The sequence below is a fragment of the Rissa tridactyla genome, chromosome 6 (genome assembly GCF_028500815.1).
Source record: "Rissa tridactyla isolate bRisTri1 chromosome 6, bRisTri1.patW.cur.20221130, whole genome shotgun sequence".
Taxonomy (NCBI): Eukaryota; Metazoa; Chordata; class Aves; order Charadriiformes; family Laridae; genus Rissa; species Rissa tridactyla.
Window position 1 is genome coordinate 52,326,445 of NC_071471.1, and position 19,735 is coordinate 52,346,179.

General features: G+C 42.0%; 2 protein-coding genes across 3 annotated transcripts; both read left to right on the forward strand.

Annotated features, from left to right (window-relative positions):
* Positions 1–384: 384 nt before the first annotated feature.
* LOC128911428 (beta-microseminoprotein-like) lies at positions 385–7,916 on the forward strand. 2 transcript variants are annotated; one of them, XM_054206323.1, is made up of 5 exons: positions 434–491; positions 2,760–2,854; positions 4,287–4,386; positions 4,901–5,003; positions 5,875–7,916. In XM_054206323.1, exons 2-5 carry the CDS (start codon positions 2,825–2,827, stop codon positions 6,002–6,004), a joined length of 363 nt encoding a protein of 120 aa, XP_054062298.1. In that variant the 5' UTR covers positions 434–491; positions 2,760–2,824; the 3' UTR covers positions 6,005–7,916. The 2 variants fall into 2 exon arrangements, with proteins under 2 accessions (XP_054062299.1, XP_054062298.1); XM_054206324.1 differs by lacking the exon at positions 2,760–2,854 and having other exon boundaries at positions 385–491.
* Positions 7,917–14,465: 6,549 nt separating this feature from the next.
* LOC128911336 (beta-microseminoprotein-like) lies at positions 14,466–19,048 on the forward strand. Its single transcript, XM_054206051.1, has 4 exons — positions 14,466–14,590; positions 15,912–16,020; positions 17,953–18,058; positions 18,755–19,048. The coding sequence occupies exons 1-4, from the start codon at positions 14,588–14,590 to the stop codon at positions 18,882–18,884; spliced, it is 348 nt and encodes a 115-aa protein (XP_054062026.1). The 5' UTR covers positions 14,466–14,587; the 3' UTR covers positions 18,885–19,048.
* The last annotated feature ends 687 nt before the right edge of the window (positions 19,049–19,735 follow it).

Here is a 19,735-nt window from a genome sequence, read left to right on the forward strand (position 1 = left end):
ACCGCAGCATTAAACATAAGTATGTAAAGATCTAGCAAAATCTCCCTAAGCTATTAATACCTAGTTTCTTACTCTAATCATTTTCCAGCCCACTGATAGCAGAAATGGTCAGCACGCATTCCTGCCACAGCTAAAAATCACCTAACCATACAACAACGCCTACAGCTTAGCTATGAATACTTGTATTTCATCAGAAAGGCATTCATAATCATAATGCTTCCGAGGAATACAAAGTTCCAGGTTCAACCTTTTACTCAGGTCAGTGCTCTGCAGAATCAAACATTTTCTTATTGCCAGCTGGCGAAATTTCAGTGATTTCTTCAGAAATTTCAACATAACTGCATGTGAGTTGAGTAAGCTAGAGTTTTCCCTAGACTTGAATTGCTCAACATAAAGGCACCATAAAATATTTGCTGTCAGATTCCACATAAAGCACTTACAGAGTTCTTCTGCAGACTTGGAGCTCTTTGGAAGCCAAACATTCCACAATGGTAAGTCAAAGGTTTAGAGGTTTGATACTGAAGCTACAGATAGCTATTTGCTTTAAAACCGCAAAAGAAAGATATTTAAGAGAATCATGTAGTTACACATTTTTAAACATGGATATATTCTATTAAAAAATGCAAGATGCAAAGGAAGTAAGACAGACACCTTTGTGAAGATTACTGTGAATTTTGTTCTTTGTTTTGTAATTCTTTGCAAGAAACTGTACACGTTTATCTCTTGTCTTTCACTTGCTGTTATCCTTTTCTCAGAAAAGTTTATGAAAATATTCATAATTTTGTAAACATTAAGGACCATGTTTTTAAAACCTATAGATCTGAAACTGTTTAAAATATAGTCCCTTTACAATGAAAAATTTAATACATAGTGGGTTTTGTCTGCATTTCTCTTTTGATCTATCAAGTTGTGTCCTGTTCCAGCTTTTCAAGTCTCCAAATGTGTTTGCAGAATCTGAATCAACAGTTAGGTAATGTTAAATAGATAGACAAAGCCCTATGGCCCAGTTTTCCTCTAATTTATGCTCATATAATCCCCAAAGGTACAGACATCAATTACTACTTTTGATGAGAATCTCAGGAATGGCATAAGTTTTACGGAAGAGACATTTGTTTCTGTAATATTCATAAATAAAGGGAGAAATTATCATCTAATTCTTTCAGTGCCTAAGCTTTCCTGAGGGCTTGTCTATACTCAGACAAGACTTTGTTGAACAAAAAGGTCTGGTATCTCATTCCACGTTAATTCACCCACTTTCAAAGGCCATTAAATCCAGTGGTGGCTGGTGGCATCCCTTTACTGCTCACCAACTGTTGCTAACCTGACATATCCTTTGGTTGTCTCAGCGTAAAGCCAGTTCAGACAGTGATTAGACACCAGAGACTTCCCCTTCTGTTTCTGTACAGATTCAGTGGCAGGTCCAGAACTTTGGTCTATAGAAAGAGGAGCATGCCCAAGTTCATCTGATTAGCATTTCTAGAAATAGCAAGATAAGGACAAATGTTGGAGCAAACAAAGGATAAAACATTCACAGAAGACAGGCAGCACAGCAAAAGAAGCGTTTTAGTCTTTTCTATAAAGACGTGAGTGACAGCAGTAAGATCTCTGGTAGAACTGGCCTGTGCTGTTGCAAACACCTGAACCAGTTTGGGGGAAAGCCACCACCAAACTCAAGAGAGATGAGTAATGAACAGCAAGCAATAAGATAAACCCACAGATCCATGCCAAATGCACACGGAGCCTCAGCAGAGACCAGCTGCAATGTTACATCCTACAACTTTATGGAAGAGGAATTGCTTAGACAATTTTCCTCTGGCCAGTGTCATGTTTTAACCCCAGCCAGCAACTAGGACCACACAGCTGCTCACTCACTCCTGCTTCCCCTCTTTCCTCCAGTAAGGTAGGGATAAGAGGGCAAAAAGGAGGGGAGAAAAAAGCAAACAAACAAAAAACTTGTGGGTTGAGAAAAAGACAATTTAATAGAACAATAATGTAAAAGGATAATAATAATAATTACAATGGTAAAAGAATATACAAAATTAAGTGATATAACACAAGTCACTTTCACCACACAATGATCAGTTGCCCAGCCCATCCCAAGCAGTGATCGCAGATTCCTGCCCCCGTGGCCAACTCCCATTTATATACTGAGCATGATGTCTGTGGTATGGAATATTCCTTTGACCAGTTTGTCCTGTCTGTGCTCCCTCTCATCTTCTATGGGAAGCTGAAAAAGTCCTTAACTAATATAAACATCACTTAGCAACAACTAAAACAATATGCATTATCAGCATTATTCTCATACTAAATCCAAAACACAGCAGCTGCTAGAAAGAAAATTAACTCTATCCCAGCTGAAACCAGGACAGCCAGGCACCATAGAATAGCACAGTTTAAGAGTTTCAGTCCTTCTTCTTAACTTCTCTCATTCTGGATATGATGCAACTGGCTCTATTCTAACCCAAAGCCTCACGAACTCCAAATCACAGAACCGCTATGGAAATTAAGCATTACACCCTTCCCAGACAACTCCTCCCCTTTTTCACTACACCATAGATGTCCCCCACCCCTGTAAGAAAGCAGCTCATCAAGGATTAAAATCACAAGGTTTTTTCCACAGCAGACAGAGGAGATTCCCCTTGGCTCACCATCTGCCTAAAGTTCAGGGACCTTTCAGTGTCTTTTGATGTTCATGATTCAAATAACCCAAGGCAGACAGCAGAGCTGCCTAAAAACAAAGCCTCTCACTGCTGTTTCAGGTAGCGACAGCCTCTGAAGTTCAGAACAGTAACTTGGAAAGATCTACTCATTTTACAATCCTTTCATGTTAATCTGCAAGTGCTATCAAGAAAATGTAAACAACTTTCTCCATTGCTTCTCAGTCTCTGGCCATTCCTGAACTTTTGCCTTAAGTTATCCAGCTTGAACAACCCATCAAAATAACCCTGTGCTCTCTCATGCTTCTCCAGTTCCTCTACCCCAGTATAACTGCCATTACAAAGTTATCTAGGCTTTTTCAAAAAAGTCCTGGTCGTTCAGAAGGTCCCAGTGGACATCTCTGAAGAGCTCTTACAGATGTTTGGCTGTTGCCACCTCCAGACAAAAGGAAGGGTGTACTGTCACACATCCAGACCTGTGTGTGCATGGTTTGACAAATGACAGCTCGTGCGCTGCTAAGCAGAATGTACAGCACTGGAATTTTGCCCTAGGACACTTATTTGTGTCTCTCTTCTCTACCCAGACACTGTGCTGGTTTTGGCTGGGACAGAGTAAATTTTCTTCATAGCAGCTAGTATGGGGCTATATTTTGGATTTGTGCTGAAAACACTGTTGATAATATAGAGATGTTTTCATTATTGCTGAGCAGTTCTTACACAGAGCCAAGGACTTTTCAGTGTCTCGTACTGTCCTGCCAATGAGGAGGCTGGGGGTGCACAGGGAGCTGGGCCAGCTGAGCCAACTGACCCAAAGGGATATTCCATACCATATGATGTCATGCTCAGCGTATAAAGCTGGGGGAAGAAGAAGAGGGCGATGTTCAGAGTTACGTCATTTGTCTTCCCAAGTAACCATTACGTGTGATGGAGCCCTGCTCTCCTGGAGATGGCTGAACACCTGCCTGCTGATGGGAAACAGTGAATTCCTTGTTTTGCCTTGCTTGTGTGCGTGGCTTTTGCTTTACCTATTAAACTGTCTTTATCTCAGCCCACAAGTTTTCACACTTTAAATCTTCCATTTGTCTCCCCCATCCCACTGGGGAGGGTGAGCAAGTGGCTGCGTGGTGCTCAGTTGCTGGCTGGGGTTAAACCATGACACAGCCACCTATTTCAAAAACTTACTGGAATATAATTAGGTCTAAGATCTCTACTCCACTGCCAAATTTGGAGAAATTGCTGTACCCAAAAGTGACGCAATGGGATGCTATGCAGACAGTGATTTGCTGGCAAGACAGCTAAATCTGACTCAAAGGCAATAAATAAAACACTAATAAGAGTCTTACAGGGCTTTCAAGTGTATAATACTATTGAAGCTTTTTTGTGATTTCTAGAGATTGGATTGTGGCAGGGTGTTGCTGACACATTTATGTCTTATCATTTTATATCTTCCCCCCTAAAGGAAAAGGTCATCAATGCAGTGAAGTATCTGGAGTGCCCTTTTCCAATATTGTCATGTACACATAAGGTTATTTCTAATTTTTGCTTCAGGTTCAGTGACTTCAGTTTTGGAAATAAAGATAATCAAAGTGGAATTAAATTCATGCCGTGGTCTCTGTGTCTCTTTTACAGAAGAAGTTTCTGGCTTTCCTGGTTGCAACGGGCATCATAGTGAAACTGGGTGATGCATACTGCTTTTCTGAAAAGAACAAGCCAGGGGAGGCCATCAAAGGTAAGAACAGGGAAGATTACATGATTGTTCTGTGGCAGCTCAGCTCTGTGTGGAGCTTCCAGGAAGGGCTCAAAATACAAGGGAGGGGGGAGACGTCAGAAAGACATGAATAGGGGGTGCCAGCACCAAGTTAACAAAACTAGGGGAAAACAAAGTCTTCCCCTGGACTGGGTACAGTTGCAGCAATATTACTGCTATTAGTGGTAGGTTGTTATTGCTATTCCAGCACATGGAGCTGATGCAGGAGTTGAGAGTATTTCTGAATAAAGTCTGGTGCCAGGTGGCAGACCTGGCTGTTTGGTTACTCTCTTTCGTACTGAAACTTTCTCTAACAAGTGAAGAAGAAACGAGCGCAGGCTCTCAAAATAATCTGGGTAATAACCCAGAGAACAAAATAACTTCTACTTTACTATTGACAAGAAAAACATTTTCAGAATACTTGAAACAATTTTTAAACTTTTCAGCCTTTATGTGGAAGCTTAAAGATCGTGATTTATTTTGCCGTCTTATGCAGGCTGTATCATGGATGGAAAACTTTACCCCTTTGGAGAGATTGCGAGGACAGAAAGTTGCTTCAGATGCAGCTGCAGACCAGATGCAATGCATTGCTGCTCCCTGTAAGTTTGAACTTCTTGCTAGCATCATCGTTAATAGAAAGACCACAGCTTTCCATTTGCTGGGGATAAATGAGTTTCTAAGGGCACAAAAGAGCCTTTCCTCACCCAGACCTAGAGCAAGTCACATATAGTTCTTGATCATTTGGATCCTTGGCTGTGTTCACCTTACCTCACTTTCTGCTGACTGGGAGTAGACACAGGCCCTTCCAGACACATCCAGTTGGTGCTTGCCTTTAATTTTGAGGAACTGGTGAACCCCTCTAACGCTGCAGTAAAGTCTTTCCTTAGCAGGGAAAGGGGGGGTAGGAGGGAATTCATTCCACAAGGGACTTCAGTGAAGCTCCTCTAAAGGGCTTATGATGATCTGAATCCCTTTCCAGAGGTGCTTTTCTCCAGTGAATATGCTGACCCTACAGTGACAAGGCCCTGCTCTGAAGTGTCCTCCCTTCCTCTTATCTTACCTTCTAAAAAGGCCAAAATGGCTTAATTATGATCATTGCTTTTGCTCAGGTGACACTCTATCAGGAAACAGCTACCACATTCTAAGCAAAACGGCAATAGTGAAAAATTAATGGAAAAGAAATGAAACATCCCACGACCATGCTTATGTCACACTGTAGAGTGCTGTGCTAGAAATCCCTATGCTAGTGCTGACCAGACTGGTACATCTACACAGCGCAACGCAGCAAGGCATCATTTGAGGCCCTGGAAGCCGTAGCTGTCTGGCACTCAAGCTAGCTAGGCTGGTCTTAGCCATAGTTTCAGAGCTATCTCGCTCAGCATTAGTTTAAGCTATAATCACTGCATCACTGAAGTATTGAGTCTTTTATTGTTCTCAATCTAACATTTTCTTTCTTTTTGCCAATGACAGCTTTCATACTCCTACTGGTTATGACAAAGAGAACTGTAAAGTCGTTTTCAACCAGAAAAGCTGTGACTATGACGTGGTGCAGAAGAGCGACCCCTCAAAGGAGTGTTTTGTCTATTCTCGTAGGGGCTAGCAACCCACCTGCACTGAATCTCTCTGCACTGTGGAACCCCTCCCCTGCCTACAGATGCTTTGCCATCACAGAGAAGCTCAAAGACCTGGGAGATCTTGAAAGAGAGGGTACTTCAGCAGCTCACTTCTAATCTCCCAATTGTTCTAATTCAGTATACAAGACGCATAATCAGATTCAACGTCTCACTTCTGTGAGACTTCTTGCATTGGTATCACTGAACTTTTTTGAATGCAATAAATCCAGATGAAACATCCAGAAACACTTCATAATGATGGTTCATTTAATGTAATAACATGAGGCAATGTCACCTTATTTGAGAAAGGAATGCATTCGCCTCACTAATCCAACATGCCACGCACCAGTACCCTGGCCCAAGCCACTCTCATGCTTTGCAGATTCTGTCCTAGCTAAGAGTCAGGGCAGACATTTTAGCTCACCAGGTGTCAAAATCCATTATCATTTGGACGAGATGCACTGTTTGGGACATGCCGTACAGCGGCTCCCACTCAGGGCACACCCGAACTGCTGCAGGAATTTCCGCAAGACCCAGGTTGCTAACACCTGTGACCTCTGAAAAACAGTGAGGATGAAAGATCATCATCCTCATCTTTTTTTTTAGCTCCTTCTTTTCAGCAACAGCATCACCCAATAGCAGTGACTGTTTCTCTCCATTACCCTCTCTGACCTGCTGCCAGGTGTGCTCCTCCAAGCCCTGCTCCTGAAAGTCTGCACATTAGTGCAGTTGCACTGCATTAGTGGTTCTTGCCCGCACAGAAAAAGAGATCTAGATCAGCTCCTGGCAACATGCTTCCTCGTGGCAGCAGAACTTGAGGTACTTACAAAAGGCGGATGCCTTCTGTCTCTTCAGTATAAAAATTCCCCACATTTGCTTGGGAGAGAAGTCCAGCCAGTGACGGGGCTCAAAACCAAATCTCCCACTTGGCAACTGGTAATATCCTAAATCTGCCCACGTATAGGAGACCAGGCAACAACACCCTATGAAATGCTGCTTCTACGTGGCTGCCTGGCTCCAGAATTGAGTATTAAAGACCCACAACAGTCTGCACTTAACCGTTGCATGGTTTGAAAAGAAACACACCTTCCAGGACAAGTGGACTGTTTAATGATGCTCCATAATCAACAACAAGTCTGTTGTCTTGTAAAAGTACAAGGTTACACCTTCTTAGGGCAGGGGTCCTCCCTCGGCCCAAATTCAATTGTCAGCCTATATTCAGCAGAGGTACTTGCTTCTCAAGATGACCCATCTCAGGCTCTGTGAGCCATCAGTAAAATCAGAGGGATTTAAAGTGGTATGTTTTCTCTGGCTTTGTTTTTGGTAATTTGCCTATGAACAATTGTTTAAAACTTTCTTACGGCTTCACTTAAGATGACTCCTTTTGGGAAAAAAATCCAAGTATTTTGTAAGCACTGGTATTACATTCTTAGCCTTTTAAAGTTCTCCACACCACAGACCAGATATCAGTCAATAACTCCATGTTTCTGTACCATTGTTTCCTGCCAGGCTGAAAAAATGTGAGGGGCCAGAATTAGAGTAAGTTCAGCTTTTTTCAGTACAAATGCTTGCATATGTCTTTTTAAAAATCTGACTTTCATTCACTGATTTAACCATGTCATTCCTCAAATTTGCCCTAAACAGCAACATGTGGAAATGGGTGTTCGCATGTTGATTAAAGTCTTAAGCTAATTTTTCTCCAAAGAGTTTTCATATCCTGCAGGAGAGGAACAGTTTTGAAATTTGTCCTGAATGACTTTCCCCCTTTTCTGCCAGGTCCTGTCAAAATTACACAGAACACAGCCTCAACTGGTACTTGAAGGAATGTTCTCATTTACAGAACAAATAGCTGCAGCTTCTTAGGGGAAGCAATATTTTGAGCATGGAGATCCAAAGAGTTCCCACCTAAATAGCTCACAGAACTGATTCTTGAGAAAAATCAGTTTTAACATTTGTTTTTGAAATCTCAGTTTTAAAAATAAACATTTTTATTGCTAACAAAAGTGACTTGGAAACTGCTCATGGATTATTTTTTAATTCAAACCACTGAGAACTGCACACATCAGGATTAACATGCAGTTTGTTGTATAGTCTGGGACTGTGCCAGGTGGTATTGGAATGATTTTGTTATTCCAAGTTTTGCCCCGTCATAGTCTTACAAATTAAGGCTACATTTTTCTTCTGAAAGTTATGAAAGTTAGCTTATTATCTTAGATGGTTACATTCATTTCTTAATATTGGTAGTTCCTCAGTAAGACTTCATATTTCACGTGATTTGCAGATACTTAGTTCACTTTTAATTTAAATAGAATTCAGTTCTACTTATTACCTTATTTGTACCTTTATTTATTTATTTATAATTAGGAGTCATTATTTCCTAGAGTCACAAGTGTTCTGTAGAATCTAGGTGCCAATTTTTTTACAGATGAAGATGATTTTTGCAGTGCAAGAAGATTTCTGATTTGCTGGCAGCACCAGTAAAAGCATGAGTGACTGAAACAGGAAATCTAGCACAGGCTTTGGAGCTCGTGCTTAATATATTCATTAAGGCTATGGGATTGGGAAGAAACAGCACATTTGATCAATGCAATTAGCACAACCTTCCAGAAGTTATTTGCGGGTGGGGAAGCACATCTTCCACTGCAAGGGCAGCTCCTCCACCACATGTACTTGAAGCAGAATCTGAACAGACCAGCACAAACAAGAGCTGACGCTGGAGAAGCCGGAAAATGGATTCTGGTGAGTTTACCAGACCAAGGAAACATAGAGAGAACTGACCTAGAGGCTCTGGAGAATAGTCAGGCTTCACTGAGATCAAGGGATCCTCTCCAAATGTTTAAATTAGAAAAAAAAAAAATCTTTTAGTTTCAACATGAGATTGCATTGGGTTTTCTATCGCCAGAGTTGCTGGCACTATTAAAACTAATATTTTTTTCCCCTAAATGAAACAATTTTAGTAACAAAGCTCAGGAATCTTGACTCCCTCTTGCTATAAAGTGGAAAGCCTCCTTACTGAGAGGGGACATGCTTAACAGCATTGCCACAGGTAATTTGGAGGTTCTTTTTTTCTTTTTTTTTTTTTTCATTCAGCTGCAGGAAAGCAGGATGATACATCACTCACCCTCGGTTTTGAATACTTGTCATTATTTGGTACTGCAAAGACAAGGGTTATTTGTGTAGGACAGAAACGTGGAGAGGTAGCAGTTCAGTTTTCCATCCTTCATAGCAATGAAACTTCTTGTTGATTATTAGTCGAATTTCAATAACTTCCTCAGAAATACCAACAGAACACCTCCAGACATGAAATATTTTTGTGTTTGATTTGCTTGGCAAGACACTGAGGAATAAGTTTTTGCCATTTTTATATTCTCCCCTGCAGGAAACACCAGACAGGTCATGCAAGAGCTCCTTAGAAACAACACGTACTTATCATAAGTCCAAAGAATATTTCAGATTCTTAAGATTTCACAGCACTCAGAGTCAATCTGTTGACACGTATGTGATCAGAGAGCCATGGCAACCTATTTCACATTTGAAGGAATAACAAAAATAAAATGCTAGCTGTCATTTTGTGAAGGAAAAAATAAGATTACATAAAGTCTGTTGAATGTTCTGCCCTTTCAGGTGCTATGATTCCTGTTTGCTCTCTCAAAGAGGGGGAAAGCAATTCTTCTTGCACAAGTGTGCTCTTGGTAACTGTTAAAATACCTTCAAGAAGTAGCCACAGACGGGTTTTTGCAGCAGTGTTTCCTGGGCTTCCTTCTTGACACCGCTGTGCCATGCATACTGTTATTACGAAATAAACAGCCTGGGTGTAATTCTGGGGAAACCTGCCAGAGACAAGAGCCACAACAACCCTCTTTATGTTGCTCTGTTCTAGTTGCTGCCCATCAGGAACAGACAGGAAGGGTGTAGGACAAGAAAGGGGAGGAAGCAGGATTTTATACATTACAGTGGAAAATAGCAGAGAAGAAAAGAAAAAAGAAAAAAAGAAAAGGTCCCAACAGCCAAGATATGCCATGGATTTGGCTGAAGCATTCTGTGGCTGCTGTCCCCACCCCAGTCTGCTCTGAGTCCATGCAGCAATAATAGCCAACCACTGAGTTTTATCTTCATGGAATCGGTGACTAACAAGTTTAGAAAATGGAAACAAGTTCATGCTCCCTAAATAGAGCTGAAATGCAGTGTATATGGATATACACACAACTAACTGAGCTTTCCCCCCCAAAAAAAAAGCCCAGAGGTCACTGAACTAAAACTTCAGTATAAAACTGAAGTTAAGCCTCCTTTCATTTTGTGCATGCACATGCAGGTTGCATTAAAGATGGAAGACTGCACAAATTTGGTACCACCCGGAGGCCCAAAGTTGGGCTTCCAATGCCAGTCCGGTTAGAGCAGGTTCCACTGTTGCACCATGCAAGTTCCACAAAACCAGAGGCACCACTGGCAAGAACTACAGCAACGCTCCCACCCACCACCCTTCCTATAGCTGACTCCTTAAGTCAGGCTTCCATCCAAAAGTCTCTATTTTTTCATAGACTTATGATCTTCATTTGCTTAAACAGCTGCAGGGTTGGAATAAAAAGCTGTGTTTGAAATCATTGCGTTTTTTCATTTCTAGAATAAACTTTTCTGTCGTTTTCTGGTTCACCGAAGATTTCTAAGATCTATTTGGTTACCACGTGGCTTGAGTTGAAAGTCAGAAGCATAGGAAATACTGCATTTCCCATAAATTGGAGATGTCTTTTGGCTAGCTGCTCTGTCACTCCTATCCATTCTGCTTTACTGCCCCTGGACTTCTGACCTGGCTGCTGTAGTATCTGTGGCTGTCTTCCTCAGTGCTACCCACACTGCAGAGGTGGAGGTCTCCTCCTTGCAAATGCAGCCTGGCATTTGCGGTTGGTTCTTCAGATCTCCTTGTCTGTCCCTCTGTCCCTTGCTTAGCACTGATTCTTCATCCGGGAATCATGACCTGACAGGATTTTCCAGACTAGCTGAGAGATTACCAGGTGTTTGTTTTTTTTTTTTTTAAAAAACGCATTTGTGCCCTAGCAAGAGGGATCTTTGCTTACCCACAGAACTAAACAGGGGGAAAAAAATGAAGTGTTTGTCCTCCCACTGAAATTGCCTTAAATTAAAACTGATATTTGGCCTGGGGATGGGGACTCTGCTACATATGGAAGACGACAGGGGTGTTCAGATCAGGGGAGAAATGACATTGTTGTCTCCAGCTTGGGCATTCCAGCTTGAATTGAGACCTCAGTTCAAATTTCTGCTATGCCACGTTACCTGGGACAAATCACTCATGCTATCTGTGCCCCTTGCCTGTAAAATTAATACAATTCTTTGCTAATTCCTGTACCAGGAGAGATCTGAGGGCACAGGCTTTGAGGTTTGTGGGTATATGAACCTCAGAGTTAACAAAAATGTTCCCACCAAATGAAACTTCCTTCTACCACATTTACAATATGTTTCTGTGTGAACAGTGCACTGCACGTTTCAGTGCTGTTTGCTTTAGCTTTTCCTCTAAATACTTGTCCTTTCTCACATGCAGATGTGGCAGACTTTGTTCAACAATTGTAAAACCAAGGTACATTATACATAGCATTGTTGGTTTAAAGACAAGATGAATTTATTTGTAAAATTATGTTTACTTATGATCTGTGAGCTGATATGCCTCATGCTTCCTCTTGCTGTCCCCCCTCTCTATGGCAGTGGTAGTCAACCTACTGGTTTTAATGACTGGATACGTGAACTCAGCTTCCATAAGGAATCCTGCACTTGCTCTCTCCTGCAGAAAGCTGATCCCTCTCACGAATGTGAGAGTAGTACTGAAATGCGGGGTTAAGAAACAACATTCCTGGACTGCTTTCATTCTAATGCATCTCTTCCAGCTTTAAGTTGTTCATAGAGTAATGCTTTTCATAGATATTAGCTAGCATGTTGGGGTTTTTTAATAACATTACTGCTCTGAAATCATGCTTTATTTCTCTAGCACTGAAAGGTACAGCAAAAGCAAGGCTGATAATCTTGCATTACTCTCATTATCTCTGTGGTCATCAGTGAGATGTAACCAGAAATCCCAGGTGAAGAATGACTAAGTAAAATAGTGAGGTAAAACTTCCAGAAAGTCCCCAGGATTTTCCCTGCCTTAGGAAGAAACAGGATTCTCTGTTCAGCAGCATAAGTGGAAAGAGGGCGCAGAACTGGGCAGAGCACTCATATACTTCGAGCCTTTTTAATAAGAAATAAACTGGTTGGGAAGACAATGCGAGGTTTAAACAGAGTAATGTCTGTTGGAGATACCTGCTCCCCACACAAGCAAGGCACCTATCATCCTGTACGCAAATAAAGTGAAGAAGAAGCGCAACATAATATGGGCCACAAATGACCTCAGTAATCAATATATGAATGGACCATCTACATAGAGTTTGCTGTTCTGAGTGGTTTCAGCACCACAGCGTGTTGTTAGGGTCCCCTGAGTTCACAGTTCTCATGAAAAGCTTCTCCACTGTCCCTCGACACTGCCCAGGCTTAGACAAATCGCTCCCTGCTGCGTTCCAAAGAAAGCTGCTTGCAAGAACTCAGCACCAAAACCAGTAAGCTGACTGGGTTTTGTCTGTAAGAAATTCCACAAGTTTCACTCCAGAACACCAGCATCACAAATTGCTACATCTCTGGTGACTTTTGTTCACATACAAGAACAGCTGCAGGTGTCTGTCAAGAAAAACATTGCATGCAAGCTCCAAAACATGCAAGAAGAAAAAAAATTAGATGTTTCAGTAATATTTACAGAATTAAGGGAACGTAATTTGATGGTCCTTTTCTTCCAAACTATCACGGAATACTTGCTCCAGACTACCTTTGAGGACATGGTGGAGCCATTATTTCGAACAGGGCTCTGTGGTGCGTCCTCCAGTATTTTCACCCAAGGTGAAATAGTTACTTCTCAGCACTTAGAGGTTACAAAGAGCAGGCATGCAAAGCTGGGGCCCATCCTTAGCCCACCCACAGATGTAAGTCAAGTAGGTCAGGCAGTATAGGAGCAAAGCATCGGAAGGGAGAGCGTGAACTCTCTCCATCTTCACTGCAACTGACACAAAAGGCAGCTTTGGCCTAGGATCAGGGTGTATTATTTTGTTATCCTACTGAGCCTTCTCCCCCCGCTTTAATAGACAAGTGCATATGCTCTGAAACACTGACAGTATCTCAAACCACAAGCTGTTAAATTGGCTTCGTATACATTTGTGAGAGATCTAAAGGGGACAGTGGAACTCTGTCGATGTCAGTAAAGAAATTTCCAGTGCCTGTGGTCGTGGGCTGACATGTTCTGGTGGTTTACCAGTCAAGGGAGTGAGCCAAGTGGCTGCGGTGTCAGTCACGTCCTGTTTCAGGGCATCGTCTTCAGGGCATCGGCATTGCCAAATCTAACTTAATTAACGATAGGCCGATTGCGGGCAGCTTTATCCAACCTACGAATACCTGCAAGCACTTCAGCTCTTTTCTGCCACCCTGAAGAAAGATTTGGTAACTGAAGAAAAGCTGATTTAGCCAACCTACAGAGTTGAAAGCCAGCTACGGCTGCTCCTGTGGGTGGCGGTCTCACCGTGACCTGCATTGCAATACTGCCGGCTTTCTCACGTGAACTTCCTGAGCTAGTTCTCAACTCTGGAGTTTGTGTAGAAGACATGGAGTAACTACCTCAGCTTGGAGTTCAACTTCAACTCTCAAATCCATACAAAAAGGCAACGCTATTAAGCGGCCAGAGTAGTTCAAGCATTGCAAACTGTATTCCTGATAATAAGGGCAAGATTTCTTCCCCTGCCAGGGCTACACAGTTTGCAATATTTGAACCAACTAGATCAAAGTCAAGGAAAAGGAGACTGTACTTGACTCCTTTGCTATCAAATTACCATCCCAAGCATTTGGAAAGCGCGTCTGTCCCTGATGCATACAGCCTCTCCAGAAAAGAGAGAATTTCTCCCCAGCTACAAGGGTGAAGGAAGAAAATATACAATACCTATTTTTCCCCCACTCACAGAGAACCTGTGCATATGGGTCTTCCACATGATGAAAAACTAAACAAGGAAGAAAATAGTTACCTAGAACCCTTTTCTCAGGGCCTACAGATGCCAGCCTCCCTCCACAGAAACCCCAATTTTTATGTAACCCGTCCAACGACCACTCCTTTTCCACGAGAGCCCTCTTTATCTTCAGCTGATGAACAAGCAAGCTGAATGATTGTTCAAAATTTGTGCCTTTTAAAACTTAGACAGGCTTGAAATTCCTTTTGAAGTCCCTCCCATAACTGCCTTCCCGATCTGGTGTGGCAGAAAAGCCACACCCGTTTCCTCAGTGCCTTTCAGAACCAAACCTCCCTGTATATAATTGGCTTATTTTGAAAATGTCCACCCAATGAGGTCATTTTGCAGAAACCTCATTGGAGTTATTCAGGCATGTTCAGTTTGCTCAAGGATTGTTGTCATAAACACCCTCTCTATATAAGTTCTCTGAGATGATGAGCTTCTTGCAGGTTATCTCCTTACTGGAAGCCTCATAATTCTGCAACAATGGTGAGTCCTTACATCTTATACTATAAAAAGACCATGGCTTTTTGCTACAGATTTTAAAGCAGGTTCTGTTGGATTTATCTCAGTACTCAGAGATCTAAGCAACTTGGAGAAAGTAGAAATTCTGTATTTTGAAAGCCAAAGTCAGACAGATAGGCACAGGCAGGTAAGGACCTTGGTAAAAGATCTCAGCATATATGCGGCAGGTGATGTCTAATAGGACTCCAGCTAAAGCTTTTTATTATAACCCGTTTCCACTCACATGTAATGTTTGGAGGTAACATCTTTTCTGGCAGAAAGCAGCCCTGCTGTGTCTCAGCCTGTAACTGGCCTTCAGTTTTGTGGAAAGTCTGGATAACATCCGAACGTTTAGTTAAACTCAAAAACATTACCTTGATTTTTACTCGTTTGCAGCTCTGTTGCAGTTCTGTGGGGTTTAACCTCTCATCTGCAAAATTAAATGCTAGTCTTTCTTTTTCCCAGCTCTTAGATATGACTTCTTTTTATAAGTCACCGGTTCTACCCTGCCCAAAACCCCCACATACAAATACAATATGTCATTGTTTATTCCTGGTCTACTTTTCCTCTCTTACCAAGATTTTAAATTCATCACAGCTAATTCCACCCTAGAGTTCTTGCACTTATTACCTTCATATCCCCAGTGAAAGCCCTTCAAACATTTCAAAATAATATTGAAGGATAAGGGACTCGCTTAGGAATTTAAGCTAAAGTTGTTGACAAAGGTCATAAAATGTAGAATTATCTAGTTTGGAAGGGACACCTGCAGGTCATTTGGTCCCACCTCCTGCCCAAAGCAGGGCCAAATCTTGAGGGTTCAACTTCAGCTGAAGTTCTTCAGCTTGTTCCTAATCCTTCAGTATTAGGGTGAAATATCCAGTGGGTTCTTCAGACTCCAGTGAAGAAGTTTTACAAGTATGAACGAGGTTAGTAGCAGAGACAGTTGGTCACCAATCCTATGGAGAAAATAATGACAAGAAAAATGAATGGGGAGGGGGAAGGAATAGAACACACTCCTTTCACAAACAGTGTTTGAGTCTATCAGTCCTGTATTAGGTAATGCTTGATTTTAACAGCTTGGAAAGATAGATTTTTTTTTTCTCCCATCTCCAAATGATGCTCTGCCTCTGCTTCTTCTAAATGTCTCAGTACTTCTGACTGGGTGTTAAAGTGTCTGAATTGCAAAAGACAATTGGATTTTGATTTGAAACCACAATCTATTTTCCTATTTCTAATAGTAGCATTTATTGTCAAGACATCTTAATAGTTACTTAAGTATTCATATTAATTCTGCTTTCTTGTTCAGAAAACCATCTTGGCCTGCCTTCTTGTTCTTGCCATTAGCGTGACACTGTCCAATGGTTATTGCTTCCGTGAGTCACTGAGGCCGGGGATATCTGGTGGTGTGATCGTAGGTAAGAAGTCAACTGTCCTCAACTTGACAGACATCAGCACAATCACTGCCTGTTTTGATTTGTCCATTCAGCGCAATTTGTCATAATTTAGAAATAAGTGGAAAGAGTGGAGAGAAACCACTAGGAAATTGAGGGGAAAAGGGGTGTGGAGAGCAGGGAATTTATAATACATTATAAAAAAGAAGAGTTTATCTGAGGAGCATCACACAGGACAAATTAAAAATGAATTTTTGTCCAGGGAAGTAGCATAGGCTTAGTTTATCCAGCTGCATGAAGTAACAATTCATGTTTTCATTATAGCAACATATTTAGAAATACAGAGAAGGGAGGTGAAGGGTGTGTATGGTCAATATAAAGCAGGAAACAGATTGGCAAGTGTTCAGCACACTGATCAATTTACTCATTTGTTCTTTTCCTATCCGAAGGAAAGTTCTTAAGAACAGAATGGCTACTTCCCTTGAGTCTGGGACTGCTCTTCCTGAACACAGCTAGTCTATCAGTCTACAGATGAGTGGAGCTGAAGGAAAATAAGCACTCAAAAGAAACATGCAATTATTTGGACACAAGAAGAGTTGATGTGTGCCAGCAGGCAAAATAAACTGAGTGCCCCAAAATAGACCATTTTCTGGGAAAGCTAGTGCTACTACTAGAAAAATTAGTTAGCATTGCCAAAGAAACAGAACATATTTATAGGCAAAGACACCTAGAACCCCCAAATTCTCCACTCTGTCTTGTTCTGTCTCAATAAAGTCCTGCTTTCCAGATCACTCATATTAAGAAGCCTATTCAGTAACTGTTGGACAGGAACTTTATATCCAATATGTGCTTTAGGATTGGGAAAAGTTTTATGGGCAGATTTAGTCTTGCTTTAAATGAGGAGTCAATAGTAGTTGGTGTTGGGGAGGAATAACTCCATGCACCAGTACAGGTTAGGGGATGACCTGCTGGAGAACAGCTCTGTGGAAAGAGACCTGGGAGTCCTGGTGGACAACAGGATGACCATGAGCCAACAATGTGCCCTTGTGTCCAAGAAGGCCAATGGCATCCTGGGGTGCAACAAGAAGAGTGTGGCAAGCAGATCAAGGGAGGTCATCCTCCCCCTCTACTCTGCCCTGGTGAGGCCACACCTGGAGTACTGTGTCCAGTGCTGGGCTCCCCGGTTCAAGGACAGGGAACTGTTGGAGAGGGTACAGCAAAGGGCTACCAAGATGATTACGGGACTGGAACATCTGTCTTATGAAGAAAGGCTGAGGGACCTGGGTCTTTTCAGTCTGGAAAATAGAAGTCTGAGGGGGAATCTTATCTATGCTTAGAAATACTTCAAGGACAGTGTCAAGAGGATGGGGCCAGGCTCTTTTCAGTGGTGCCCAGTGACAGGACAAGAGGTGATGGGCACAAACTTGAACATGGGAAGTTCTATCTCAACTTGAGGAGGAAATTCTTTACTTCAAGGGTGGCAGAGCACTGGAACAGGCTGCCCAGAGAGGTGGGGGAGTCTCCGTCTCTGGAGACATTCAAAACGCACCTGGACGCGTTCCTGTGCAACCTGCTCTAGGCGAACCTGCTTTGGTTAGTCTAGTTGGACTAGATGATCTCCAGAGGTCCCTTCCAACCCCTACCATTCTGTGATTCTATGTTAATGAGGGAGGAAGTCAAAGCCTTTTCTTAATTCTGACCAGGTCCGTTCCTAGTTTCATTTCTGCTGGGTGTTGCCATTCCTGTACTTAAAAATGAGCTACTCCAGGAAACCGGACACTGCCAAGAACCACAGGAAAAAGGGGGACCCAGGATACCCTTCTCCATTCGTTAGAATAGTAGCAGTCCTGCTCTGCTGAGGACCCTCCGTGTTTGCAGATAGGGATGTTAAAGTAAAAAGCCAAAAACGATCCCACCTGTTTTGCACCAGCGATAGCATTGTGCATATGTTTTCAGGCTGCCTTGACTCAAATGGAAAGGTGCATGAATTTAGTTCCAAGTGGAGGACAGAAGACTGCCATGATTGTTCCTGTTACAGGGACGGAATTCAATGCTGCTCCAGGTGAGTTCAGAGCAGCAGTGGAGGTTTATCCTCTGCTGCCGCAATACAGCACAAAGCACTTCTGTTCACACAGGGGTTGCTGAGAAATGACCATGAACCTTCTCTCACTCGCTTCATATCACAAAGCTATGCATTAACCCAACACCATCATCACTGAACGTGCAAGAAGTTCCTCTGACAAATATTCCTGATTTATAAAAAGGACTTAATTCTTCTGAGGGCTATAATTTCAGGCAAGATACTGATTCAAGAGAGAACACATAGTTAATTAAGAACTTTCTACTGCTCCTAATCCACTTCTCCCCAAAGCCACGCATAGTCCCTCTTCACTCTGAGAAGCAGCTCAAGATACTCTGGCCTGTCTGTAATTTCTACTGTAGCGACACCAAACCTCTCACGCAATTCTTGTTACATATTATGGTTGAAAAGAAAAATAAATGGTATTTGAATAGGAAATAAATACAACAAATGCCCGTTAGGTGTAAATCAGATCAGTAAACAACAACTCTGCCCTAATCCTGCTTAAACAGCAGGCTAAGTAACTTTTTAGCTGGGGCTTTGTGTGAGTTCCCTTTTCTGCTCCTGAACACCTCTTCAGTATAGCTTCTTCCTATTAAAAGTGTAGATACCATCTCAAATGGAAGCTGTTTACCTCTTGATCTCATCACCTCCTTGTCTTTCTTTTTCCACTGACAGCTTTGCGACACCAGTTGGCTATGATGAAAAGAAGTGTGTAAAGATCTTTGACAAGGAGACCTGCACTTATAAAGTAGTGGAGAAACATGATTCCTCAAAAGAATGCCCAGTCCACGGGTGGGTGGGCTAACAGGATTGTGGATTTGGGAGATATTTCCTCCTTTCTTTTTTTTTTTTTGTTTTAAGGCTGTTCTCTCTCTCTCTCAAATCCAAAAACACCAAAAAAAATGCAGCTGTTGAGTGAAATCTACTCATAAAACCTAACACATAATAAAACTGAATATCTACTCACAACAGACTCCCTTGGTTTCTCTGCCTTCTCCTTCCCCATGAAGAAAGAACTGACTTGTTCTTTCCTTGAGAGCAGAAATTAAAGACAGCATTTTAAAAGTAGCAGCTACTGAGGATGCTTAAACTCTTCTCCGGTCACACTTCAGTGCCAGGGAGCATATTCTCTTATCTGTGCACAGCTGTATCTTAAAGCTAAAATAAAATTAGATTAAGCATCAGAAATCCATGTAACTTATTTTCTTCTTTGAGAATGGAAACCTAAAGAGTTAACGTTCCGAAAACACATGGGAAAGAAATGAAAAGCAACTTAAAAATCTCTTTGAAGTTTGAATGAACATTCTGTTTCCTAGGACAGTGTCTTATATGATGATCTTTTATCCTACGCAGTTCCCTGGAGCCTGCCCAACCTATGAGCTGCCCAGTTAGACCCAGCACTGTACTTCCATTATACCCACAGCACAGCAGACCCAGTCCTCAACCTGGGGTTTGGGTAAGAGAAAGGGTGATTTATTCAGATTAACACTTAAGAAATTCAGGTTATTACACTGGCCAAAGGCAGGACTGTGAGTAGACAGACTGGTCTCAAACAGGGAATAAGTTCAGCAAATCCACAAACAATAACTGAGAGGGACACACGTGCTGGTATAAGCTCTTTCTTGGGGTGCTCCCTCACAATCTTTTTGGGTACAT

Excerpts from the sequence above, each read along its gene's own strand:
- LOC128911428 (XM_054206323.1), top strand. The coding sequence starts at position 2,825 with ATGTTAATCTGCAAGTGCTATCAAGAAAAT. Across the intron at positions 4,387-4,900 it reads GCCAGGGGAGGCCATCAAAG|GCTGTATCATGGATGGAAAA; the intron begins GTAAGAACAGGG and ends CGTCTTATGCAG. Across the intron at positions 5,004-5,874 it reads GCAATGCATTGCTGCTCCCT|CTTTCATACTCCTACTGGTT; the intron begins GTAAGTTTGAAC and ends TGCCAATGACAG.
- LOC128911336 (XM_054206051.1), top strand. Across the intron at positions 16,021-17,952 it reads ATCTGGTGGTGTGATCGTAG|GCTGCCTTGACTCAAATGGA; the intron begins GTAAGAAGTCAA and ends ATATGTTTTCAG. Across the intron at positions 18,059-18,754 it reads GGAATTCAATGCTGCTCCAG|CTTTGCGACACCAGTTGGCT; the intron begins GTGAGTTCAGAG and ends TTCCACTGACAG.